At 38.9% G+C, this 27,794-nt stretch overlaps 6 protein-coding genes across 6 annotated transcripts; 1 reads left to right on the top strand and 5 right to left on the bottom strand.

Annotated features, from left to right (window-relative positions):
- Positions 1 to 2,563: 2,563 nt before the first annotated feature.
- Positions 2,564 to 8,252, bottom strand: GCK72_025617 (uncharacterized protein; the record flags this gene model as incomplete). Its single annotated transcript, XM_053736414.1, has 15 exons — positions 2,564 to 2,793; positions 2,840 to 3,620; positions 3,680 to 4,070; positions 4,123 to 4,291; positions 4,339 to 4,748; positions 5,246 to 5,628; positions 5,688 to 6,011; positions 6,067 to 6,227; positions 6,288 to 6,653; positions 6,709 to 6,856; positions 6,907 to 7,171; positions 7,218 to 7,523; positions 7,580 to 7,744; positions 8,012 to 8,119; positions 8,176 to 8,252. 15 exons carry the CDS (start codon positions 8,250 to 8,252, stop codon positions 2,564 to 2,566), a joined length of 4,284 nt encoding a protein of 1,427 aa, XP_053579980.1.
- Positions 8,253 to 12,431: 4,179 nt separating this feature from the next.
- On the bottom strand, positions 12,432 to 14,822 carry GCK72_025616 (uncharacterized protein; the record flags this gene model as incomplete). Its single annotated transcript, XM_053736413.1, has 10 exons — positions 12,432 to 12,534; positions 12,590 to 12,695; positions 12,805 to 12,901; positions 12,949 to 13,040; positions 13,944 to 14,065; positions 14,117 to 14,219; positions 14,269 to 14,331; positions 14,383 to 14,514; positions 14,582 to 14,692; positions 14,741 to 14,822. The coding sequence occupies 10 exons, from the start codon at positions 14,820 to 14,822 to the stop codon at positions 12,432 to 12,434; spliced, it is 1,011 nt and encodes a 336-aa protein (XP_053579979.1).
- Positions 14,823 to 20,021: 5,199 nt separating this feature from the next.
- Positions 20,022 to 20,844, bottom strand: GCK72_025615 (uncharacterized protein; the record flags this gene model as incomplete). Its single annotated transcript, XM_053736412.1, has 3 exons — positions 20,022 to 20,546; positions 20,592 to 20,732; positions 20,779 to 20,844. The coding sequence occupies 3 exons, from the start codon at positions 20,842 to 20,844 to the stop codon at positions 20,022 to 20,024; spliced, it is 732 nt and encodes a 243-aa protein (XP_053579978.1).
- A 2,327-nt stretch (positions 20,845 to 23,171) lies between these two features.
- On the bottom strand, positions 23,172 to 24,732 carry GCK72_025614 (uncharacterized protein; the record flags this gene model as incomplete). The annotated part of the gene is made up of 5 exons (XM_003106199.2): positions 23,172 to 23,602; positions 23,649 to 23,819; positions 23,868 to 24,270; positions 24,457 to 24,606; positions 24,652 to 24,732. 5 exons carry the CDS (start codon positions 24,730 to 24,732, stop codon positions 23,172 to 23,174), a joined length of 1,236 nt encoding a protein of 411 aa, XP_003106247.2.
- A 1,593-nt stretch (positions 24,733 to 26,325) lies between these two features.
- GCK72_025613 (uncharacterized protein) lies at positions 26,326 to 27,459 on the bottom strand (the record flags this gene model as incomplete). Its single annotated transcript, XM_003106226.2, has 4 exons — positions 26,326 to 26,509; positions 27,051 to 27,176; positions 27,224 to 27,343; positions 27,389 to 27,459. The coding sequence occupies 4 exons, from the start codon at positions 27,457 to 27,459 to the stop codon at positions 26,326 to 26,328; spliced, it is 501 nt and encodes a 166-aa protein (XP_003106274.2).
- GCK72_025612 (uncharacterized protein) lies at positions 27,236 to 27,487 on the top strand (the record flags this gene model as incomplete). The annotated part of the gene is made up of 1 exon (XM_053736411.1): positions 27,236 to 27,487. One exon carries the CDS (start codon positions 27,236 to 27,238, stop codon positions 27,485 to 27,487), a length of 252 nt encoding a protein of 83 aa, XP_053579977.1.
- Between the last annotated feature and the right edge of the window lie 307 nt (positions 27,488 to 27,794).

Here is a 27,794-nt window from a genome sequence, read left to right as displayed (position 1 = left end):
TCCGAAAACTGGGCAAAATTTTAATAGAAAATTATATTCTCGATTTCCAGAATGCGGTTTCAGTGAAATGTTGAAATTTGTTTAAGCGTTATTGGAATCGCAGAAGATTCTGAGTAACTAGACACACAAAAATATCAGGCTGCTCTAAAAAATTGAGATCAAAACAGAAAGATACACTATGATAGCTTCAGGGAGTGACAATCAAGCTTCTCAAAACGTCAAAGATGTCTCGAGTGGACTTTGCAAGCACTCAAGTCAATTCGAATTAACATTCTGAACGGAGGCCCCTCATTTGACTTCTCTCATTTTCTATTTCCCGACGAAGTTCAATTTCCTGTCATCTTGACATTGAGTTGGCAAAGAATGATACACTTTTAGCAGATACTTTTTTTATTCTGGTCTTACTGTGAATCAGTTCTAAAATAAAGAAATTAATAGGACAAAACTGTCAGATGCATGATTACATGATGTGAAAAAGAGCATTGTTCTGAATGAACAAAAAAGTTACAAATAATAGTGGATTTCTCAGAAAAGTAAATCCGGAAACCGACAATCAAATGAAAGCTATTTTTTGAGTGACTATTCCTGCTCAAAACACAGCAGCAGATAAATAAGAAGTAAAAATTCCCGTAAGTTCAAAAGTCGACCCACCATGTTATATTTTGGTGTTTTCCCAAGAGTAATTGAAACGAATATGCTTGACAAGTCGTCCTTTTCTCCCAAATGAATTATAAGGACACACATTCCGAGAAAGGGCTACAAAACAGAGAAAAAAGTCCAGCAAAAAGTGAAAGAAAGATGATGTAGCAGCAGCAAAAAGAACCCATTTCAAATTCTGTTTCATGATGATTAACTCTCTCGCGGAAATTATAAAATTCATCAAATTAGTTCATTCTCCTATTTTGCCTGTCTCTGGTAGATGACGGGTAGAAAAAATTGGAGGCGCGACGAGACGAAGGAAATTAGAAAAAAAATAGAATTCTAATCTATTTTTCTCCATCTAAAAGCTCATCATCATCATTACCAACTCGATTATTATTATTCTTCAAGTTGAAAATAATATATTTTTTCACTTTTCCCACATTCCAGCACTCAATATAACAATTATTTAGCTCACAACTCGTGTAATGAAGTTTATCGTAAAATTCATTTATAGGAAGAAAAAAATCGAAAAAATCGAAATTGAATCAAATAAGGAAATGGACCTACCAATTGAACTGGAACACTTTTAATCTGCAAAAAAGGAAAACAAGGAAGAATGATGCATAGGATTCCAATTTTTAGATAAATGAAGAGAAAGAAAAGACAAACCTCCTGGAAGAAATACAATGAGGAAATATCTAAAATTCTGATTTTCATGCTGTTCCATACATTTTCAATGTCATTTTTCGTTCTTTTGAGGGAAAAAATCTTTTGCCGGATGAATGGTAACAAATGACCAATCCGTCACGCGACACGACCATTCTAAAAATATGGGTTACCCAACCCCAACACCAAAAAGCTTACAGAAAAGTGCAAAACAGTTTCGCCGCTACTTACGACACCACACCAATTGTACTTCTGCTCCTCATGACTAGCAAACCTTGTAATTATTGTCTTGAGCAGTTTCAACTTTAAACGGGTAAAAGGAAAAGCAGCAAAAAGCGAAACAAAATGACCGTTATGAGCTTCTGAGTCTTCGGGGGTAATTATTTTGTCCGTCTGTTTTTTTTCGGTCTTCTCTTCACAGACACGTACTTCCTAACCGAGGAAGTGTTGGAAATTGGAAAAGTAAAAAAAGTTATTAGAAATAAGAAATTTATTCGTTTTATATTCGATCCTACCATAAATACAATTAATTACGTGACTAAGGCGAGCGGAAAAAAGCGCTGAGACAAAAAAGTGACGTTAATGGCGGCAGGTGTATCAAGTGCTATTTGATTAATTCATAAATGCCGTCTTCAATGTTCGGTGTTTTATTTTACTTTTGTTTACACTGGAAATGGAAGGAGTTAAGGGAAAAATGGGTCTATGCTAATTTTGGAACAAAAAATTACGACAGAAGCGCAAAATCTAAAAATCAAAAGTATTTTGTTCACAATTTGGCATTTCAAAATTCGATGATTTATTTAAAATAATCAAAGCATTAAAATTTTATTATCAAGTGATACAGTATTCCAGTAAATCAAAATTTTTCGTTCAAGGGAAAAAGTACAAGTATTAAGTAAAATATTACATGTAACGAGGTTGCAATCTACTAGATGGGTTTTAAGAATCAAAATATGACAAGCCAGAATTCAATGTGGGAGAAAAAAAGTTGTGTGACCGTTAGAATAAGGTTCCGTCAAAAAAAGTGTGATAACTGAGAAAGGGTGACATAAAAAGAGTAGCATGAGAATCATTAAAAATAAGAGCAATGGGGTGGAGGGATAGTTTCTGATGACTGAAACTGGAAAAAAAAACTGGAACACAGAAAGCGGAAAATAACAGCGAGAGAAGGGATAGTGGGGAAAAATTGAAAAAAAATGGGGAGGCACGTCCCGCATTCTCAGAAATTCAATAATAGCAAAAAATGAGAGATTTCTCATTGAACAACTTCCAAATCTGTGTCGCTGCTCGTTTCTTTGGTATCTGAAGTGTCGTCTCTGACATCATCATTTTCCACATGGACCACATCATCTGATCCTTCTTTCTGATCGTTCTCCACTTTTACAATGTCATCCGATTCTTCGCTGCTGCCTTGGGAGCTTTTTTCCATTGAGTTTGAGTTCTCACTGTTCTCCCCCACGACTACTGCAGAATTTTGATCGTCATCTGTAAATTAGATTTGTTGAATTTCCTAAAAGAATATAACAATTACCTTTGTCTTCAAGTTTATAGATCGACCAATCATCCTTGAACATTTCTTGCGGTGTTGTAAAATTGACTAGCTTAGCGTGTTTCATAAGCATTACTCGGTCCATGTTGCGCACATTGTCTAGTCTATGAGCAATAATAATAACGGTGGCATCCACGAATACCTTCTTGATAACTGTCTGGATAAGTTTGTCGGTTCCAGCATCAACGGAAGCGGTGGCCTCATCAAGGATAACAATACGAGAGTTGGATAACAGAGCACGAGCCAAACAGAACAACTGGCGTTCTCCAACAGAGAAGTTGTCTCCTCCATGACCCACTTCTGCTTCCAATTTCTTGTCCAACGTTTGCACGACACTCTTCAAGTAGCATTTATCAAGTGCATCCCAGATCTGTGAGTCCGAGTACTCATTGGTGGGGTCCAAGTTGAAACGAATGGTTCCAGAGAATAGGGAGGGGTCTTGGGCGATGGCGGACACAGCGCGACGGAGTTTAGTAAGACCGACGGTGCTGATGTCAACTCCATCGATGAAAATATGACCGTTGGTGACTGGGTAGAGACGGCATATCAAGTTTCCAAGAGAAGACTTTCCTGATCCGGTTCTTCCAATGATTCCAACCTTCTCTCCAGCCTTGATCTCGAAAGTGATGTCATTAAGGGCGAGTGGAAGGTTTGGTCTGTAGCGAAGTTTAACTTCAGAGAAGTTGATTTGACCATTGGCAGGCCAGGAGGAAGACACATCGACTCCGCGTGGAGTGTTATAGTCTCCATCTGATTGGATGTTCTGGAATAAAACATTATAGTTTACATTCCTCAACCTCAAAAATGTTTAGGTATACATACCTTAGCGTAGTAAGAAACACGCTCCACACTTGTCATCTTTGCTTCCAATTCAGTTTGAGTTCTGACGGCGAATTGGAAGATTCCGCTCATCTGCACTGCGAAGGCAATCGCCATACCGGCATCAGCTGGTGACACGGTTCCAGTAAGGAGAACTGTCAGAAGTGCAACGCATCCCGTCATCACAACAACCAGGAGATCCAGCCAGACAGCTAACCATCTCATTGCAGATTGGAACATGAAAATGGCACCGCTGTTCGAGTCGAGGTGTTTTTTGAGGATGTCTAAGAAGCGGTTGCTCTGTTGAAGCGAGTGAATGGTAGTCATTCCTTCCAAACTAGCAGTGACATGGTCGTAGAGTGGCGAGCGCGAGATATGTTCCGAACGTTTAAGGCTGGAAAATTGAAAAATCATTTAAAGGTTGTTACGATCAGTTTAAAACTCACTTTCTGATACCAGCACGGAAACAGGACACAAAAATGACAAAAACCACGAAGAGTACAATTGCAAAAATGAGGAACATTGGGAAGACGGAAACAATTACAATAAGGAAACCCAGACAGGTTATCATATTCTGGAGGAATACTTCGGCGGTGAATGGAAGTTTGACATCAACTAGAAAAAGTTTATTTATTTATTGTTTACTGAGAAAAAAAACATACTTTCATCCATATCCTTGGAGAATCTGTTCAGAATTCTTCCTGTGGGAGTGGAATCGAAGAAACTGGTGGCTCCGCGAATGAGTGAGTTAAACATTTGATCGTGAAGTCGTGTTGCGGCAGTGAGCGATACCTTCACAAACACACAAGCCTTGAAGAGTCCAGAGAAAGTGAGCACCACGAGAGAAACCAAGTATACTGTAGCGTAGAATCCGGTGTGAGGGCTATCAGCCAAACTTTCTCTGGTTTGCAAGAAGTTAGTTCCATTCTCATAGATTATTGTTTCATCGTGACCCTTCTTCAACCATCTGGACAACCAGTACGTGGAGAAAATGCTTGACACAACATTGATAATGAATCCAATGATAAGGCAAACCCAGATTGGCCATCTGCCGGCAGCGTGAACGTATTGCCTGGAATGAATTTATGGTGATTAGTGAGATTTTAAAAAGAAATGTCTTTGAAGCTTTCAAACGATCTATAAATTTGGTTATTGGTACTTTCGACTACAGGGAAGTACATTGCTGCCATCAAAACCGGCTAAATTTCTCTGTGAGCCGAGTTACGAGCTCTCAAAACTTTTCATATGGTTAAGCTTATTCACATGGAGTTCTAAATCGGCAAATAGTATACACAAAGATGTTTTCATTGTTGCAACGTGCGAGCACAGGTAAACCGCTGGGAAACACAAATGGAACGGGCCGATGTCGTATATGCGCCCGATTTGGAATTCCATGTGAAAAAGTCTCGCCATATAAAAAGTTTCAGAGTTTAATATTTGGCTCGCAGAGACATTTAGCCGGTTTTGATGCGTGAAATGAACTCCACGTTGTCAAAGGTACCCATAACCAAATGTATAGATCGTTTGAAAGCCGCATCTCCAAAGATTTCCATTTTTAGTTAAACTCACATATAGATCGACCATGAAATTGTGCTATTTCCCATATCTTCCTCTTCAGTGATCAGTTTGTCGGAATCCCCGGCGCTCAAGTTTTCCGAAGAGCTCTTCAGCGCATCAACGTCGAGTCCAGGTAGTGTAGGCGCTGGAGCTTCCCCAATCGGAGAAACAGTGCCGGAGGATTGTTGGTAGGTTTGACAAGCATTCACAAATGTTTTGTAGTCATTATTTGATTCAAAGAGACTGTCATGGTTTCCATCAGCCACAATGGTTCCTCCTTCTACGAAAATGACACGATCGAAGTAAGGAAGAAGTTCCATGTTGTTAGTTACAATCATTAATGCCTTCTTTTTCAACAGCTTCTGGATGATCTCCTCGTGGATTTTGTTTGCAACCTGGAATTTAGTAATTGAAGTAATTAGAGTAAAGCTCTGACCTTTTACTAGATACATACCCTTTTATCCAAACTGGAAAACACATCATCGAACAGGTAGAGATTCTTGGTTTGGAAGACAGCTCTAGCCAACGAGATTCGTGCTTTCTGTCCACCGGAAAGCGTAGCTCCACGTTCTCCGACTTCAGTTCTGTCTCCAACAGAAAGTGTCGTCAAGTCCTCAGTGAGTTGGCATCCGTTCACAGCCTTATAGTATCTTTCAGTGTTCATTTTGTCACCGAACAGAATGTTGTCTTGTACAGTACCATTGAAAATCCATGGTTTCTGTGGGACGTAGACGGTTTGAGTGCGGTCAACTGAGATGGCATCGTCGTTGGTGAACATCTGAAGAAATTCAATTGAATTGAAATATGACTGGTGCCCTTTTGTGAAAACTTACATGTCCAGAAATAGCTTTGAGTAGTGCAGACTTTCCACTTCCAACGGCTCCAATTACAGCAATGTGCTCACCGCGTTTAATTGTGAAATTGTCGAAATATGAGGTGAATACTGCTTGCTCCGTTAGAATTGCCTCGGCTTCGCTTGGTGTTGCTGGTGTTGCTAAAAACCGGAAATCAGATGTCTCAAACAAATAAAAATCGACTCAATTTAAAAACTTACGCTTTTCAACTTTCGGCTGGTAGGTGTATGTCGCTTCCTGGCAGTACAAAACAGTATCCTCAGCATTTGTGACTGGATACGTGGCGTATTGTTCCAGCATGAGGAATTCCTTGATTCTTCGGAGTGCGACCACTGCTTCAGCCAAGTATCTGGATCCATATGGAATCATACGAATACCGAATAACATCACAAAGTAGACAGTGATAGCGGAGAACGCGTCCGAGGCCAAAAGATCATTTCCAGCAAGAACGACTCCAAGGAATGTGAGGATAGCAGCGACAACTGGTACGACAGGTCCACAAGCAATAGCCAACGACTGAGCATAACCAGATTTACGGATTTGAGCCTTTTCTTCTTGACGGAATGCTGGAATTTTGGAATTTCAAACAAATTGAAAAATTGAACACTAATTGTTAATTACCATCAACTTTCTTGCTGAACACATCTTCCCATCCATTAATCTTGATGATTCTGATGTACTTGATAATTTCCCCCATCAAACTAATACGCTTCTCGGTTTTCACAATGGCAAGGTTTCGGCAGGCGACCATCGATTTTCCGAGGCAGAACTGAAATGTCATGGTTATCATGTTTTCTGATACAACACTCGAAATCATACCTGGATAACATCGAAAATAAAGAAAACCAAAATTCCAAGCAGTGACCATCTTCCAATAACCATTAACAAGTATCCGATTCCTCCAACAAGAACCAATGGGCCAACTAAAACCAGTGGTGCAAATGTAACAGCATCAAACAAGCGTTGTCCATCGTTCGCAAAAATATTGATAACATCCGGTTCAGTCTTTCCACACAAATCCTTAGCGTTGAGCACAGTTTTGTAGAGAAGTGCAAGAACAGCTCCACGAACTCTGATTCCAGTTCTGAAATTATTATTGCCGATTCAGCATTCACTAATAAAAGGCGAACCTGTAAGAGACCGCCCATGTCGCTCCATATGACACAACTCGCGCGAACTCGACGATACTGATAGCAGCAACTAAAGCGAGTCCGTATGAGTAGACGATGTTTTGCTTCTCATCACGTTCCGGGTTCTCGGCGAAGGCAATTAGTCGTCGGATGAAGCAAGTTGGACCAATGAAACCGAAAATCAAGCAGAAAAAGAAAACAGCGCATGAGAACCAGAGACGGGTTTTGATGAATTGGTAGATCACTTTGAAAAGTGATGGGTCCTTTGGATTCACTTTTTTCTCGTCTTCCCATAACACTTCCAATCTAAAAAAAAAGAAAATGTGTTTAAAAAAATAATTTTTTAACAAATTCATTCTTACCTCGCCATATTCAACCCACAGCTGTCGTAGAAACTGCATCCCCACACTTGATCTCGGTTCAGTTTTCCACGAACTGCTTGCCAAAGGTATGGGAACACCCAGGAGTAGGTGACAAACGAGAAGAGGCCGGCATCGTCGATTCGGCTTCCTCCGTTGTTTTTGTTTCTGAAAATTTGACTTTTTTTTCGAAAAAAATGAGTTTTTTCTCGATTATGACTCATTAGTTTACACCAGTTGCCTGAACGGCGCGGTGTAGAGATTTAGGGAGTTATCTACAAAATCCTTGTCGGCGTCACAACTAGCCGTCTGTTATATGAGGTAGTAACATTTCCACTTTTTGCGAAAAACGGTCATTCTGTACTTAAACATTTCCTAACATTTCCCCACACAGTATTTGGTCACATGACCACTTTTATTGCAAAAAAAACTCACTTTTCAGTTGTGCGGACGGGAATTAAGTTCTGCACCGCCGCTGAGTACCTTCCGATTGTCTTCCGGCTACCTCCTTCTCCTGCATATCTTTTTGCTCGGTCAGCCGATCTGAAAATCACGATTTTATTTGAAATTTTGAATTTAAACATTTAAAATGGACTTACTCTTTTGAATAAACCACATTCTCGTAGACGCCTGTCCCCGACTGCTGCAGACAGACCTCCTCGGTGTCCGAGGGCATCTGCAAAAATTGTTTTTCTCATTTGTTTGTATATAAACCACGAGGAACGAAAATAAACAAAAGAAGTCTTGGATTTTTGTAAGAGAAATGAAAAAGTATAGTTTTTTCTTCTAACTAAATGTAAGAAGAAAACTGTGAAAGTGAGAGAAGTTTTTTTTCAGCAAAAGAAGAAATAATTCTAAATACACACACTCTTTCGTCTTATCACTCCTAAAACCATAAGCGATTATCGCAACTGATAATGTCATTTACCGACATATGATGAAAGTTTTGTATTCATCGTCTCGGTCTCTTAATTTCCATTGTAAAACACAAAAGTCTCATACTTTTTCCATTATGCACTCATATAAGAAATGTCATGATGAAACTGCGACTTCTGTGCAGCAACTCAAACGCTTCTTATCAAAATTTATGATTTGTTAGTTACAAAAAACATTTTCTCATTGAGCCTTATTTCTTAAGAAAAGGGAGAGAAAAGAACCAAAAAGGGACGCTGTGCACACGATGAGCGCGCGTTTGTACAAACTAACAGAATGTGAGAGGGGGAAATATGTGCAATAGAGCACAGTTGCTGCGTGGGGCCTGTCATACGACAGCCTACCTGCTGTTGAGGTCAAGTGAACGGACCACAAAGCAGAGTCGCATGACAAAAGTGGATCGATTGCTTCGTTTCCACCTGCTTTCTCGCATTCAGTTGGAAATTCGAGAAAAAGTGTAAACAAATATTTTCAGAAAAGTTTGTGACTGGAAGAGACCGAACTAGTTCAATTTTCAATTTCACTTGTGATATTGAACACACAATTTGTGATCAGAGAACATTGTGGGTACAATTTCTGATGTTTTGAAAAATTCTGATAAAGAACAGAAAGTGTTAAGCAGGGAATGTAAAATATAAACAAAAATATCGTATACTTACTTTTCTTTTTTCGTCATTAGTGGTCACAACACAATCTTATGATGTAAAAATTCGCATTTTTGATTAGGTTTTTAGTTTTGGTTCGGTTTTTGCTGATAAGTTTATCAAAAAAGTAAAAATTACCTCTCGGTTTCAAATTACTCAATGAATTGTTTTCGCGATTCTTTTTGAATTTCACGGGTGACCTACATATCTCATCTGTTCGCATCTTTTTGATATATCTGCGTTTCTAAGAGGGATGCGCGTCTCTCCCTTCTTCTTTGTTATACATAGACCAATATTACACATGCATAATACACCAGTAAATAGGCGGGTTCGCTGGTCCGCTGGACAGCCGAGGGAGACAAAGAATTGTGTTCCGGAGCAACTGTTTGGTTTGGTGTGCAGATTTTTTTGTCACTTTTCAAGTTAAAACGTTGTTGATATTATAAACATTCACCTAACCCAAAATGTTTTGACTTACTTTGAGCAACTTCAGAAATCGAATTCTCATAGGAGCAAGAGCACAGTTTTCAACAATACAAACTATTTACAAAATATAAAAACCAACGATGGCAAATTCAACCAAAAACAAGCGAATAGAAGCCAATGAATAAGAGCAATTACAGTACATCATTCATAGATTCTTATTTTTAGCTTACTTTTTACAATCAAAATTGAAGTCACTTAGTGCCTGTACTGTGACAGTGTTTTTTGTTGAGAAAAAAAGCAAACGGGAGAAAACCAAATGTGGGTGCACGGTGATAATTGATGGGTGACAGGCAACAAAGAAAACGAAGCAAATACAATGAAGGAGGGTACATCCACCAAAATTTTTGTGAGGATGTGAGAAGACTCTAGTACCGGTATAATCCACGTTGCATCGCAAACAGCTGCCGTAATCTTCAATTAATGGTGACGTAGATGGCTTAATAAGGATTGCGCATGTCACAATTGATCTTGACAATACTGACAAAGAAACCTTTTGATTCGGGGGCAATGTCAAGAAAAAATAATAGCACAGCTCGAAAGAGCACCTTCGAAAACCTATAAATCCGTTTTCAAAATCTGCTTACGAGACTTTTTTAAATTTAATTTTATTTATTTATTGACTGGAATATAAATCATGAATATTAAACAGGAGACCAGACTTCGATGATCGTGAGATTCTATGATATTGAAGAATCTGTGCTGGTGAAAACACCTGTGCTGCACTTTGGAGGTGGGTGGTAAGTCCAAATATTATTATTAATTGCGTTTGATTGGTGCATCATACGAAATATTCTACTTGTTGGTTAATACATACTTTCAGTTTTCAACAACCACAAAAAGGTGAAAATTTCTGTAAGTTTATAAAGTTATCTATGAGTCGAAATAACCAATCAGACCGTCAAATAAACTGAAAAGTGACTTTTGAGAGAGCCCGGATATCAATTTCCGTTTAGTGGCAAAAATTTGCCTTTGAACTTTGCTTTATAAAGAGAAATAGACGCAATTTGCGCAATGGTAATTCTTTGAAAAGTTCAGTGTTCAGTTATGGACTCTCAATACCGGTATCTATCAAAATAATTTATCAGAGGACGCCTCTAGAAGTGTGAGTTCAAAGCCAAATATCATGATTTCTAATAGGAAATTCACAACGATTTTAACTGAACAAACCTGTTTCGAAAATTAAAAAGAAACAGTTCAAAAGTTTGAAAAATCTTCATGGTTTCCATGCCAGACAAGTTAGAATGGGTGCGAATTTTTCACAGGTTAACGGTTACAAAAATTTTGTTCTGAAAAGTGTTGAATTGACTGTAAATATTGTTAATAGAATTATGCTTTCATCAATAAGGAAATAATTTCTACCATTTTGCAGATTTGTGCCAATACAGTTGGTGTCTACAGTGTAAATACCTGAAGCTCCAGGTGATAAACTGTGTTTTGCAAAACAAAAAATTTACTGGAGAACTGGAAAGCTTTGTGAAAAATAAAGGAAATTTTATTAAAATAATGTAAGATTGAGTCACTGTTTTTTTTTGGAAAGTTTTTGAACAGATTCAGTTTAAAATGTCCAGAACGTTTCTGTGTTTTCAGTTGAAAAAACTTACTTGAAAGTGTGACATTATTCAAAATCTTGTGAGGGATTTAGTTCACACCTAAATTTGCACTTTGTAGTTTACTATATCTTTTTATATGGGTTTACTGTCTGTAAAAGTAGACATCTCAAAATCTCACTTCTCTCCGCTGAAACCAGTACAGTCAAAAATATATTATTTCACTGAAATGTAACAGTTTACTGCAAACTTGTATAAAAAACATGTTTAATACAAACTTTATATCAAAGTTCGCAATTTTCCAACAACTAAAGGAAAGTTACCAGCATTTTCAACGATACTGTACAACCATATCATGGTGTTTCTCTTTCTTATAATATAATTAACATTATCGGTTTTTTATATTCTAAATCATACACTCACATCATTTATGAGAAAGTCGCAATCCCAATAACTGCAAACCCTTTAGAAATATTTTAAATCCCGCCAACCCTAGTAAGCCGCAATGTTATTGTACCAAATCCCGTGCTCGCGTTTTCAAATTTGTGCCTTTTTCCCAAAACCAGAAGTCCTCTTTTCCGTCTTTTCTTTTCGTGCTCATTTACTGCTCATTTCCAAACTAATTACTTGCACTGCATCAGTTGGAAAATCCCTCAACACCCATCTTTTGTGGCTCTTGGTAGGTGCTTTGTGATTAGGTTATGCTATATGTTAGTTACACGAAATGACCTAATTCCGAGTGTCTTGGGCTCCTTTGTCCTTGTAATCTTCTCCTCCGAAACCCCTGGCTTTTGACTCCAAAAGCTCGTCTGAGGCTTCATATAGATGACTAAGTATGGCAACCGGAAGTTTGGAAAATAATTTTCTTGGAGCCAAAATCAAAAAATTTATTACATAAAGCTAGTCACCGACAGCGTTTGAAATATGACAGGATTAAACAAAAACGTTTTTTCAAAGTCAGAATACAATTAAAGCATGAAGCAGACTCATAATAGGTAGGATTTATATACTTATTCAAATTTAAGAGAAAAAAACAGATATGTATTTACAGACTGACCTTTTGAAGTATAAACAACAATCAGTGCATAATTTAGTAGAAAACAGAGGTCGGTAGAAATGACATGGGAGATCAAATATCCGAAAATGATCAGTGAAATGAAAAGTTGAGGTATTACAGGCAAAAATGTGAGTTTGAAATAGTTGAAAGCGAAAATTTTGATAATTCACATATGTAGACACCGATATCTATGACACACTCAAGTTCAATACTTTCTCCTCCTCTTCTTCCGCCTCATCCTCCATTTCCTCACCGATTTCACTTTTGATCGCAAGCAGCTCGGCGGGTAATCTAAAAAAAGCAAAAATAACGGTTTTTGATTGCACAATCGTGTTTGTGAACATGCCTAAACACGTTGAGAAATTCATCGGACGAGTCGAGATATCCGCTGCTTGTCGGAGGTGTCATGTATCCTTTCGGTGAGAGATCTGATGAAATTTGAGCAGCAGACACTGCAATTGTTACGGTCGATGGGGGAGAAAATGGGTTACTGTAGAGGAGGGGGGGGGAACAAGGCACAATAATGTCCTTGATTGGCTGAAATTTGAGTGAAAAACGAACCGCATTCTTCCGGGTGGCCCGGATGGTGACTTTCGCGATGCCGGCGACGGTCCACTTTTCTTTGGAAAGTCCGACCACATACATCACAGGCAAATGGCTAAACAAAATATAACTATGAAAAATCTGAGACTGCAGATCGTATACCTTGAATCCCGTATGCTTCCTTGTATGAGTGATCAGGTTGGAAGACTGGCTGAACGCTTTTCCGCAAACTGTACATTTATGTGGTTTCTCCCCTGAAATATGTAGAATTAAATAGATGTTTCTCATATAAAATGAAAATGCCATCGAAAACAACGACACCACAAAAAATCAAAATTGCTATACAGGTGTTTAATGTGGACCAATTATCCGGTAGAGCATTTTTCTTAGATTTTATTTTCACAGAACAATTTGTTTGGCTCTTTTCAATTCAATTAATCCAATTTCGGAATCCTAAAGTTTTATACCCTTCCCCTTCTCCCCATGTCAAGGATTGCTTGACTTGTCAGCATACAAGATTTAATTTGTGTTTAATTTTCAAACGTCATTCAAAGAATCTCTCTGTGGCTCATCCCCTTAACCTCTGACATCTCTCCTCAGAAATTTGAATTTGTTCATTTCAAGCTGTGTTGAGCTGAGCGATGCTCGCCGTGGTTCACTGCATCAGAGAAAACGAAAACGAGGAGAGAATATGTGTGTTGACGGAGAAAAACGCGATTTAATATTCAATTTTGATTTGTGTTGCGGAACGGTAGTCGTCGAGATGACTTGACATGACTCGGGGAGCCTCTTTCATACTGATTCATCAATCATACTTAGAGACGAGCATGGGCCGGGAGGAGGCACACGCATCTGACAACTTTTCGATTCATAATAAACCAGAATAACGATTTCTCTTCTTTCAGGGCGGAATTTTCAATGAGTTGGGATGAAAAAAAGCTTTTCGAAGAAATGGAAAGAATTGGTGGAATTTGGAATGGGAATGGAAATTGTTTGAAAAAAATGGTTTGGGGAGTCGGAATAAATATGGAATTTAAGTCACAGTAAGAAATCTGACATTTAGCTACCAGATAGTCAGGTAAAGAAAACTGAGATTTCTAGTAATTGGTTTTCTGGGATTATACGGATTGACTGACAGCATACACCCTTCTACTCACCTGTATGAATATAGGTGTGCTTCTTCATATCCGACTTTTGATGGAATCTCTTTCCACAATATTCACATGGATAAGGTCTGGTGTCCGAATGTATCAGAAGATGAGTAGACAATGTGGACGACCTAAAAACAAAAAAAACTTTCTTACTACAGAAATCTCGAAACAAAATATACCTTTTGAAGGTCTTCCCACACTGCTTGCACTCGAACTGCTTATCACTATTATGCACTTGCTGATGCTGCTGAAAATCCAACGGTTTTGTTGAGTCATCGTCATCTGAAAGAACATACTTCTAGAGCTGCTATTGTGGAGAACACTTTCGTACACTTTGAACAATGAAACGGTTTAATCTCAACTGGAGGCGTGGGCGTGCGATTCCAGACTGTTGCTGAAACGAAACTTTACTGGTGATATGAATTCTGAAGTCCTGCGGTCTAACCTGGCGGCGACTCTGTTGGTGGTACCATCCCCATTGCCATACTTCTAATATACTGTTGCCAGAAAACGGGAGCATTCAAAAATCCGAGTGGGAAATTGCCAAACATGTTTACAGGCGGTGGTCGTGAAACCGCTGAATTGAAAATGAAAATAAGCAACGATTAGTGGAGGGAACTTGATTTTTAGTTTGTTAGACTTACATTGTTGGATCATGAATAACTTTTGTTGTAAGGAGAAAGAGGCCGCCATCCTTTGCCAGGAGGTCATGATCTCCTCGGAAATCAGAAAATCATTCCTATCATCAACCGACTCTACAAATAAGGAATCACAATCCAATTTATTTTAAGTTTTCAACTAACCTGTTGGCGATACACTAGCTTTTTCAACATTGGAGAGTAATGATTCAACGGAGTAGACATTCGAGACATGCTCTGTGGTCATTTCGCAAAAGATACTATATGGTAGAACTCAAAAATCTGGAGACGTGCTTTGAATAAGAATCGGGAATCGAGCAGGGCTCTGGAAAAAAAACGAGAAAATCTTTGCTTGTGATTTCTAGAGAATTGGATTAAATGAGACAAGAACAGAAGGGAAAACAAGAAGACGTCAAATCAAGGGTCCATAGGGATTTACGAGGATTTACAGAAGGAGAAAGAAACTCAGCATTAAAATCTATTAAAATCAGGGTCAATTAGATGGAGAGGAGAGCAAAAACTTTTTGGGAAGCAAGGAAGTGAATCTTTTTCGAAATGAGAGCATTGTGCTCGTTGTAGTGTAAAAATGAGCATATAAATAATAAATACGAACATCAAACTGCAACCCATCACTATAAACGGGTCCCCTTCAGAATAGAACTTCCAGGAGCCTGGAAGGCTCAGGTCTTCCATGACCAACTGTGGAATCTGAAATGTGGAATACATCTCAGCAGTGATCCTCATCCTCCTCCTCCTCTTCTTCATTTCGACCACGTTGTCCTGCCTCTCATGTTTCCACAGATGCCCGTTATTGGATCGCCCCGCCCCATAGCAGAGTGTGCGCCGGGGAGCTCTCGGTTAGCATATTTGTAGATGGGGTGGAAAAAGTGGAGAGGCAAGAAACAGAGCAATCCTTCAGGCAGGTCAGGCTATGCTCAATCTATTATGCTTGTTTTAATAATCTCATACGATTTGTCCTGGCGGTGTTGTTCAAGCATGAACTCGAAAAGTGACATAATCGGAGGGAGTGCGCTTCCCTTTTTATCGAGAAAGGGCATGCAGAGGACATTAATGGAATTTTTAAGAGAAAAAAAGAGCAGGAATCTTTTTGGGATGAATCTAAGAGTAGGAAATCTGCAAGAGAGTGACAAAGAGAGCAAAACTGTTATTTTAAAATTCATAGAAATATAAATCCTTTTCGAAGGGAGCCTAAAGTTTGACAGTAACAAGAGAAGTATATGACGGAGCAAGTTGAACATTTTCTATAAATTTGACCGTAGGTAATGTGGACCTTGAGGATTCGAAAACTGCAAAGAAAATCTGCGAAATGCTCACGTGAACCAGGTTATGAGCCGTTAAACTTTTCTATTTTTTCATATGGTTAAGCTTTTCACGTGGATTTTCAATTCACCGAATAAACTACCAAAACGTTTAACTTGGTTTACGTCAGCATTTAGCAGATTTTCATTGCAGTTTTCGAATCCTTATAGTCCAAATTACCTACGGTCGAATTTATAGAAAAAGTTCAACTCGGTTTGTCATATACTTCGCTTGTAAGATCGAAAACCGAAAAAATGACTATCAAGGCACTGATTTTTTGTTGCATATTGCACAATTTATGCTAAATCGAACAGGGTTCCACAATTCAAAAACATTTTCCGAGTCAGTCAGACTTATTCGTATTCCATCCACCATACTGTAATTAGTATGCACGGAAAGAGCTATTGCACTTCCTCTGGGTCAGGAGAGCCCAATAAGATTCCTTCATCATCGGAATTTCAATTTCTCGAATCATCACATCTCAATCATGTCCTCATAGTACCCATTCCCCCTCTTCTTTTTGTCAAGCATATTTTCTCCTCCCACCTCACGGTGCTATGCATTTTTAAACGACTTCCCACAGTGATGCCTTCCAGGGATGGAGGAAACGGGGTGGAAGATTGAAATAAATTGAGTGTCATCGTAATGCATAAATTTGAGTTGGGTATAGTGATGAAGATGCGTGGTAAGGAACGCCATGCAAAAATAGCGATGTGTTAGTGTGTCTGTTGAATTGAATGAATACTTACGATCTTTTGATTTATGAAATTGTTTTTGGTACCAGTAGTAATGGAGCACATAAATATCCACTTAATTTGGTCATCTCTAGAAAACGGAAGTATGGGAACAAGAACTTTGATACCTACACAAATTTAGGTACAGTACTAATTATCTTTAATTAGCTTCAATCTCAGTTTTTGGAAAGGTCTGATTGAAATTCTAACTACATAACTACCGTAACCCTAACAGCTAGAATCTGAAAAGGTAACCCATCCGGAGGTGCCGATTTTCTCATCTCCAAAACCCAATATTCCCCAGTGGCCTTCCGTCTGCAATCGGTATGCATGACGAGAGGTGATTGGATTCTGAATCGCGTTTTGGGGACGGAGAGGAGATATTTGTCAAGAAATTTGTTTTGGCTCCTTTCTGAGATGTGTGAATTTTCAGAATTGGTAATAGACTTCTTCTTCTCCGCTTCACTTACCCTCCCACATCCTTTGCCTATTGCGAAAAAAGGTTTTGGATGACACTGATCCGAAATTCAGTGTACAAAGGGACGCGATCAAATAACATAGGTGTGAGAATCATGAGAGGCACACCTAAGAACTGGAAAACTTTATGACCAGAAATGGGAAATGAAAATAGGGAAAACATCCTAAATGGGACCCTAATACACACTTATAAAGCAGAAGTCAATTGTTTGCTCATTACTTTGATTGCGCGCTAAGCTAAGCACCTCACCCGGCCAGGTTGAGTGTGTAATATGAATCCTGAAAGCTGAAAACTCTCAATTCCTTTCCCGTCTACTATTCCTCTTTTGATTCTGAATAATTCGAAATAACTGGTTGGGCTCGAAAGTAATGAAATATGAAAAACAGAGAAGGAAAAGAGATGAAGTCGACGATGACCAGCCTAGACTTTTATGATTTTCCAATTCAGAAGTGTATCTATCTAGCTCCGCCATATTACGCTTACTAGTAGCAAAGCTCATGGCATATCCACCGTAGTCCCGGTACATATGGCGGCAGGCCTCGAAGACGTAATTGGAAGGAGAAGCTATGCTTCGGGAGCATCCACCATTTTATGACGCAATCTAGTTGCCGGATAGGATAACAGAGCAATTGTCCGGTGGTTTGAAGGTTGTGGAGGAAGAGCGGCCGGGGTTATTGGTAAGTTACGTGCTCTATTACTCAGGGATTACTGGGATATTAAAATTGTTTGTGTATAATTGGAAAGTTCGAAATGTCGTCTAGAGAAATGGGGTTGAGTGGAACGAAAATTTCAATTTTTCCAGAAAAATGGCATTCAGTAGATTTGGAGGTTTATGATAAAATCTCAAACGTTCTTAAAAAGTTATTAATTTCTTTCTTGAACTAAAATATAAAATATGATACTAAATTTATAAAATATGCTTTTCACTTTCAGATGTTTTTTTTCTTTTCAAATCTTTCAAATCTTGATAACTTCCGTCTCCTCCTCCTCTGGTCACCACCTTCCTTTTCGGTGATTCTTTGCGGGAAATGAAAGACGACATAAATGATATGGCGTGTCGAGAGATGAATTGGTGACAGATGTACTCAGTTCCATTCCAATCCACTGAATTTCCGAGTTTCTTCTTCTTTAATGTCCGCGATATATATTGTTAGATTCACTAGAGAGTGCGTTATTAATGTTAGATTAATCTTGTCTTTGACGATTTTAGAATTCTAAATTCTGGAAAATGACAGACGGGTTCTTCTCCTTCTCTCGATTCGATGTTTCATCAGTTACAACATATTGCAGTCGCTGTTTTTTGCTAGACTAAGCATGAAGTGCAATCGGAAGTCTTCTTGTTGGCAAGACCTTAATAAAAGAATTATGTAACATAACAGACGGAAGAGGGGGTTCATAACAACTCCCATAAACGAATGATGTGCGCGTTGTAATTGACAATATAACAGTAGGAACGGAGGAGTGCGCGAAATTGGAAAGTGATGGGTTGCAGCTGTCATACCACTGGCAGGAAGCGCGGTAATTTTCACACAAGATGAGCCAAGGGTGGTTTTATAAACATCAACTTTGGGGTTTATTTTAGAAAGAAAAGAAATCAAAAAATTAATTATAGTGTGCATCTTAGATTTGAACTCTCTCAACCTCTCAATCGGGTCAGCTCAAAAGAGCATAGAAATTCTACCCCACTTTTTGTCTTCCTTACCCTTCGGTCACCACTAATTAACCGAGCTCCAGGTATTGTTATACATTGTTATACAGATTACATAAGACTTGCCGCCAACCCAATTAATTCTGATCTATAGAGGGATGCGCGTGTTTGGTATAGTCAATTGTCTCAAGAGGGGTCATCTCACCTTTTGAAGTGGGGAACCGGGGGTGGATAAACATACCTTGTTGCACTTCTCCACACTTAACAAGTTGCTCTCCCATTAGCTTAGCGGCAACGCGGCTTCTTTTCATGTATCTGTTTTCATGTACTATTAGATTACGGTAGAAGCTGAGTTTCGCTTTATGCCCTGTTTCTGTTTCTTATTGTGTAGTCAGATGTCTGTCTTAAGGGCTCCAAATAATTGAGTTGACTTCTCAATGAGTTCTAACATTCGACACTATGAAAAGAAAAGGAGGTGGAAATGAAAGATAATCTAATAGTGAGTATTTCCCATTCTTCCCCCGTCATATTGTTTCAACCGAATGAGAGAGATAAACACGAAAAGAGACGGAAAAACTGGAGAAACGAATATCCTTGTAATTGTGCATTCGCCTTCTTGAGTCAATATGGAAATTCGGAAATTCAGTGCAAACCAAAACTGGTTGGGCATCCCATCCTCGGGGAGTGATAATTGTGATTCGCACCTAATTTGCAGATTTACAACTTTTTGAGCAAAGTTTATTTGATGTGTATCTAGGGATTTCGGATTTCGGATGGGATTTTTTTCTGGTTTGGCTGTTGAGAGATCTCAAATTTGAGTAATAACGATCAGGGTTGCCGCCAAATATATTTTATTGGGTTTTGTCGATGTTTTGATTTTCTCGGCTCGTTTCGAAAAAATTTTCATGTTTCAGTTCGGCCCTATAAAAAATAATTGGTTTTTTGTTTTTGAAAAAAAAGAGGAGTTTTAAACCGAAAAATGAGAAAAAATGTCTGATATGTTCAAATTTTTGATCTGAAGGTTATCTTTTGGATTTGAAGTAAACGAACATTTTATTGTTTTTTTTTCAGATTTTTGTGGACCGACTTCAAATTATTCTTGGCGGCAACCCTGATAACAATTCTGATACGACCTGGAAAGACATATAATAAAAAACTTTTATTTCAATACTTCTTATATGATAAATAAATTATGAGCATAGAATTCTTATCTTTTCTTTAAATAGCGATATGTAATATCTAGCGTTTCAGATGACTCAACTTAACCTATTGAACTCTATGGAAATGTTGCAGAATTTGTTGATGAACATCTCTTCTCATTCTTCTCATTGAACATTCCATTGGAGACATCATAGAGCACCTTGGAGCAGGCATATCACAGTTTGGACAGTCGATGGAAATTGGTGGAGCTCCACATCTGCATGGTACCGGTCTTGGGGCCGAGCATTGGCATGACATTGGTTTCGGTGCTGGTTGACAACATGGGTTGGCTGGAACAGGTGCAGCGACACAGCAAGCTGGGGAGGATGCTGTTGGTGGAATCACGGCAGCGACTGCTTGGCAACACGGGTTCTCTGGAACTGGCGCTTGCTTACAGCAGACGATTGGGGATGGTGGTGGAGGTGGTGGACAACATGGAGCAGCTGGAGCTGGTGGAGGTGGGCAGCATGGCGATGGGGCTGGAACTGGTGATGGTCCACAACATGGGGAGGATGGTGGTGGTGGTGGGAGAGGTGCTGGTGGAACGTATGGACAGCAAGCTGGGGATGGACGTGGAGCTCCACAACAGTTCTGAAGAAAGAAAATGATGTCTATGGAAACAAGGGAAAATCTTACAAATTGAATATTGAAAACAGGATTAAATGGTTGTGGTCCCTCATTTCCACAACAGGATGGACATTCTTGGCAGACTGATCTTCCACACCCGTAAGAACCACAATGCCTCTTGAATCTATGAACGACAGGTGACAAACTTGTCTAAATACAAAACTGTGAAAAATGTGAAATTTTACCTAAAAAGTACCTCCTGAGAAATAACTCCGGCCATGAAAAGTGAGCAAGCAACAAAAAGCGAGGAGAAACGATGCATTTTGTTAAAAAAAATAGTATATTTTCTCTTACTCCTGATAAATGCCAATGATATGATATCTTCTACGGTGGCCACATTCTTTTATACCGCCGGTGCTCCAATTCCGGCTCGCGCGAGCCGGGCAAGGTGTCAAAGTCAAAACGGTTTGGATGGGAGGCGCCATCGACATTATTTGAACACTTTTTTTCGAAAACACAAATAAATCGCGATAAGAGACTCTTGCGAGGAAGATTGGTGGCCTTGTTTTTTTCCGGGTTAATTTATTTGTTTTGGGTAAAAGAGTGTGAAAAATAGTAAGAGATATCCGTGTGAATGCCTAAAATTCGACTTTGATAAATTTAATGCAGTTCAACAATACAATTTTGCTAAAGAATTCAGAAATGGTTATTACTATTAACAAACACCCGATTCTGTGTGTATGTGTGTATGTCGCCGATCCTACCGCCCTTTCTACTGAACCGATTTTCTTCAAAATTGGACCAAAAAATCAGAAATTTTCCCCTCTCGATGCCCGTTTTTTTCTTTTTTCAAAATTCTCAAAATGACGCCTTCTGAGCCAAAAACACTGATAAAGCAATAGAGCATAGGATAATGAAAATCGGAAAAAGTGGCGTGAAACTGTCGGCCTAAGGGTCGTCATTTCTTTCCTTTCGTCGGCTTGCATTTTCCGTGGCCGCATGGTTAGGGTTGGCGTGTCGTCGCGTCCGATTTGGCAAGTTGTTGACTGTTGGTTCGATCCCCCGGGAAGCCGAAAAGTTTTTTGATTTTTTGTTGATAGGTTTGGATAAGTAGAGGTTTTCAAACGTTTCGTTTGTTTCCTGTGAGATCTGCGTCACGAACAAATACGGACCTTTTTTTTAAAAATGACAACGACAAACATTTTTTGTTATCATCGGATTTAGAAAAAATGAGGACTGAAAAAAATTCGTTTGCTTCCAGATTGATCGGTATCACAAATAGATACGAGCAGTTTTCAGGACACAGATGATGGATCTATATGGGTCCACATTTAAAAAAAGTTTTGATAGCCATTTTGGCCAGAATTTCCCTTCTTTTCATCAATGTTTACGCTCCGTCCATTTTTAAAGCATAATGACGAGCGGAAATTGTGTGAAGTCCAGATATTCGACCACGTAAAACCCGGATGCTTAGGGTGCTGCTTCTCCTGCTCCAGGTGATACCACCTCCACCGCGGGCGCTGTTCCACGACTTCGAAACCGTCCGACTTTCGGATCGAATGGTCTAACATGGAATGTATTTTTTAAATTTTTAGAAAATAATTTTTTTTTCAAAAAAATTTTTCACTAATTTTTTTGTGTACAATGCAGCATGGAGCGCGAATAAAAAATATTTGTACTAGGTAGCTTATGCCCTTGTTTTTTCTATATTCTATTGCAAATGTTGTAGACCTGGCGGAAGAAAAAGACGAAATGAGCAGACAGTAATAAACGCTAACGGACATCAGAAGAAAAAAATCTGCTGATTCAAATTACGTGGCAGCCAAACAGCAAGTTGAGAGTCAGGATGAGATAGATTTGAGGTTGAAAATCATTGCAGATGATTCAGCTATCCGATCTCTACAGGCGGACACTGAGAAATCGAGCGATAACAGAACCAACAAAACGAATTGGAAACAGCTGAGAAAGGGGGGTCAGAAGATCAAAGGAGATCTGGACAGGCTTCTATGATTTCACGGGCATTTACCAAACGAACAGAAGAGGGCCCATAGGAAAGATGTATTAAGTGTGTCCACATTGCAAGGCGCTATATTTCAGAGCTAAGATAGAATGTCAAATGGTGATGATCGGTCCGCTCAGGAATCCGATCTGTCAAGTTTTTAAAGTTAGGCAACTTTGACTGCAGTTAATTGGCTCGAAACAGATTCAGAAAAAATAAAGGATTCGAAACGTATCTTCCGTTACCAGATTGATCCACGTCATAAAGAAAAACAAAATTCTCAAAAGAGACGACATGAAAGATTTTTGTTATTGTCACATTCAGAAAAAAACAGAGGATTCCAAATGTATTTTCCGTTTAACACCTAGAAGGGTGGTGTTGAGAAGGAGGTTTTAAAAAATGGTAAAAAAGTCAAAATCCGCTACCTTGAAAATGTGGTCGAAATCCAGTGGTCGAGATGGTCGAAAAAATGCGCTAGAACGGCGAACCACTCACTTCTGAGAGACATTTTGCCAAGTGAAGGAATAAAAGAAAAAGCAGTGGATATTTGTTGTATTTGTGTTGCATTTTAGTTAAGCAATTTATAGATTTATCCGTTCTTATAAATGATAGTTCGAATGAAAATATATAGTACAAAAAAGTGGACGGGGCTACATTGTAGAATGATACAGATTCTGAATATTTGATCTCACTCTTTCGACATACTCCTTCAAATCCCGTATCTGCTTTTCAAAGTCCAACTTGTCTCTACCGAAATTCTCTTTCTCTTTGTTCATTAATTCTAGAACCTCCGACAACTTTTCCATAAGATTCCAATTCTGAATAGCATCTTTAGCGATTTGAAGTCTAACAGTAGAATCACAATTTTCTAATATATCTCGAGCTCGCATTGAATTAATAATTTTGTTTTCGTGTAAGAATTTGTGCTGTGGGTCTCGATAATTGGACATCATAAAATCCAATATTATTGGATCTGAATTTGCACTCATTCCGAAATTTTCTTCGTGCATGTCGCCAAATGACAGGAATACGGCCAAGAAATGGATTTGAACAACAGTACGCGTGACTTCAGTCGTGTTAACTAAAACATAGCATTACGTACATCGAAATACTGTTGAAAAACTAACCTTGTTCAGTTGAGTTGAATGATCGAAAATGTCCCAACCACTCACTTCCAATATACAATATTGATTTGGATGCAACAATATTCGGAATAAAAACAACTTTAGGACCCAATCCAATTGATTCGAGAAACTTATAACAATAAAGCTCAATCAGATCTCGGTTCCAACGGATGGCTGAAGCAGAATCAAATTAGAAAATAAACATTGAAAAAACAACATTACCTTGGCCACTTTCTCCGGCGTTGTGATTGGTCTTAATTCGATATTTGTGGGTAATCGAATTGACTGTGACCTTGCAAATCACTGCTGAACGCGATCCATCGTTTGTTTCTTCGAATTCAATTTCTGGATTCTGTCCTTTGAACATTGACAATGCGAAGAAGTTTTTTGCAGCATTCTGTATCCAACGGGTGTGCTTATCCAAGTATTTGATGATTGGTTTGTGGAGCTTAGTGACTGCGATATCGAAGTTGGGGTAAACAGTGAAAAATGAAGATCCAAGAAGCAGGTCATAAAATCGTTGAGCATTCTCAGCAGAATCTTTTCTAATCTCGTTTATCTGTGCATTCTTGAATACTTCAACGCGATTGGCATATGCGTTCCATATGTCGAGCTGTGAATGCTTCTGAAGAAGTTATATCGTTTATTACTTCACATACTTAGCTAATTATTGATGGTGTAAAACTATTTTGAACTTCAAAAATCGTTAAATTTACCCCTGAAAAGATTTACGTATATCCAATAAAGAAACATTTAATATAATTTTAGCTTAGTAATGCTAAATGAACAAAATAATAATAAAAACACTTACGATCACAATCTCGTCGTTGTCCTTCACACCAGTTTCTTTTAATGTAGACTTTAGCGATATAATTTGCTTCCCGTTATGAAACAATTCTTGATAATCTTGATGAATAGACCAAAAGGAATTTATCGCCAGGCTCAACTCTTTGATTGTCGTCTAAAATAAACATTCAAGCTAGTTAGAATATGATTGTTAAAAAACCTCATCCAAAAATGTTACTGGCTTCTGACAATGGGGTTCTCCGTCTCGATCTTTAAGAATGAGAAGCAAATCTATTTCCATTGTTGTGGGACTGAAAAATAAAATAACAACAATGATTTTCATAGCTGGAAAATCACGAAAACAATGCGAACTACAGACGAAAAAAGAACTCTTTCCTATTCACAAAGGTAAATGCAAGAATGCGATGTTGGCAGATTCCCTCCTTCCTCTGCGTCTCTGCCTTTCACTCTAGCCTGTGACTTATGAAGGTCAGCAGTGTTCCCTTTCTCTTTGTGTGACCTTCTTTTCCCTTCCTCACTCTGACTGAGCACAGTCACACATTTCCCCCAGTTGAACGAGGCGGACGCGACGCGACACGCAAACGCGATAGGATCTTATAACCTTCCGCTTAAATACTCCACTCTCATACAAACACTATCTAAAACTAACTGTGATTTGTTTTTTTTTTCTTATTTTTTCAAAATAGATAATCGTAGTTTTCAATATTCACAGTGTGTAACATCCGTACTTTTCACCTCTCAATAGGTTGAAACATTTGTTCTATTCGAAGCATGTTTACAACCATTTTAGCAATTCTTTGCCTTCTACGGTTCCATTTTTTTAAACGTTTTCGATACTTTGAACCAATAAAAGTATGTAGTCACCCAACATACCAATCAGCAACCATCTTGTAGTTCGCTTGTGACTTTAGCACATTGTGATGTGTACACTATCAATCAGACATGTCAATAATAGATAAGATACAGTTCGAAAGCAATCCTCAATTTCTGCATTCTCAAATGTTTTTTTTTGTTGATAAAAAGAAGTCCAAACTCTTCATTTTCTTTTCAAAATTGGTCTTTTCAGAGGTAGTCGAAGTGTCAAAAATAAGTTGTTCTAACAATGGAACTACTTTTAGAAAACGCTTGAGAATTTGCTGAAAATTGGCTCATTGAAAGTTTCGACTATTCTGAATGCGATGGTAGCAAAATCAGCGAATTCTCTAACATTTCCTAGAAGTAGTTTTCTTGTGGTCAAAATGCACTGGTCAAAATATTGCGCTTGAAGCCTTTTCTCATGAATGCAAGAAAATAACATAGGATGATGATTATCGATATATTACACTGAAAAAAGCATGATTTGGTCAATTTGAACATCTCATCCTTCCAAGCCACAAAGATAGAAAGCTTCAACCTTCTCATGAATCCAAATTGACTTCTTGGAAATATCCCTTAGACACTTCACACTCGAGTTTTCAAGCAGTTTGTACGAGTTGGCAGGCGCAATGCTATCAATGACAACTACGATTCAATTTATTGTAAATTCACAACAGATCGAATGCAATGCAATGCACAACTCGGAAATGAAACGAGAGATTCTGCTTATAAACAAAAACTGTTTTTGTTCAGATAGTTAGAAACGGAAAGTGAGAAGGAAGAAAGTGAATAGAAATAAAAAGTCGAATCCAAACTAGTTGGTTGTGGTCAAATTGCATGGATGGGAGATAAAACGCTTGAGTGAGAAAGGGGGGGAGGGAGTAAAGCAGATGGAAGAAAAAGTAAGGAAAATAAATACGAGACATAAATATGGGAATTGAGGGAAGGAAGAGAGAAAAGACAGACAAAGTGAAAAATTACTGGATAGGAGGTACTTTCATATTCAGGAGTATATGGTTTATGGGATGTTGGACTGGTTGACTTGTGGACTCCATGCCGGATCTCCAGCAGCCATCATATTGTTGCGATCGGCCTTCTTTCCGAGAGCCATGAATCCGTAGATGACACCAGACGCAAAGATGGTTCCACTGCCAAGGATGGTGTTGAGTTCGATGCAGAGGAAGATTGGGATGAGGCCCATGCTGCAAAATTTGATTAATTAGGTTTTGCAAAAGGTCATTTATTAAAAGTACGAGCTGTTTTCCCATTTTTTGTCGCGAATTTCTCTTTGCACCACGCGTATGCTAATTTGTCTTCTAAGCCGTATTGCCCCCACGACGTGCACTTGAAAAATGTGCATCTTCAGTCACAAGACCAAAAGGCGATTCGATGCCGCTTGAGGTTTATATACATCCTCTTTTTGCTGAGAGAAATGCATGACGTGACTATGAAAAATGAAAAACGACTTCATTCATTTAGCAGCAGATACTCAGACGTCTTTATACAACATTTTCATGTGACCATCTTTTTTGGGTATAATATTCAAAAGGGCACTGGCAATTGTCTAGACAGCTTGCTTTCTATCATCATTTGAGTGAATCTCTAGTGACATGTTGTCAGCTCGGGTTGTGTACTTTTGGCGGACTGAGAAATTCTAATTACAAGTTTCTCAGTGTTGCTATGCAACCGGTGTGCTGGTTGGCAAAACAACTATATACATTGGGAAAAAAGTCTCCAACTCACACTCCGTAGATAGCAGCCTTGTGCCAGAGTTGACGAGACTCGCTGAAACGGGCAATCTTCTCGATGAAGTCGACGAACTGGCAGCAGAACGGAGCTTCCAAGGCGATGACGAGTGCTCCGGCTGTCCTGTAATCCATATTATTAGTATATTCATTCCCACATCATTCTCTTACATTTGGAGAAGAATGGCGACCATACATGTTGCCGAGAGAGTGATGAGTCCGAGAACTCCAAAGAAGAGCGAGAGGAATCCTCCGAGGATGGCGACTCCTTTGGCCAAGAAGCGAACCCACCTGCAATACGAATTACGAAATTTGCCAAGGTTTTGTGTGTCTTACCATGGAAACGCGGCGTTCGGATCGTGCTCCGCTTGCATTTGCGTGCTAACTCCAGATGCGGCAGCCCCCATGTCGAAAGAGAACAATTACCTGGAATGAAGAAGGACTTATTGATTTTTTTTTCTCAGGAAAGAAGTAAGTGAACGTCTTGAAAGTTTGTGACATGTTGTTAGGCGCGCCGGTCGATAAGATCACTGCTGTGAGCACTAATCACATGATAACCAAAAATGGGGGGGGGGTGAAACAGAGCGCAGTGGCGGAAAAATAAAGATAAATGAAATCAGAGAAAGAAGAAGAAAAGTGCGAGCTCCTTTCTCGCATTGCATGTGGGGCAGAAATGGCAGAAATGGAAGAGAGAGGGGGGCACACATAGAAAACCAACGCAGCAAGAGGAGGCTAAACAACG

This window comes from Caenorhabditis remanei, chromosome X (genome assembly GCF_010183535.1).
Source record: "Caenorhabditis remanei strain PX506 chromosome X, whole genome shotgun sequence".
Classification (NCBI taxonomy): Eukaryota; Metazoa; Nematoda; class Chromadorea; order Rhabditida; family Rhabditidae; genus Caenorhabditis; species Caenorhabditis remanei.
Note: the sequence above shows the minus strand (reverse complement) of the source record. Positions and strands in the feature narration are given on the sequence as shown.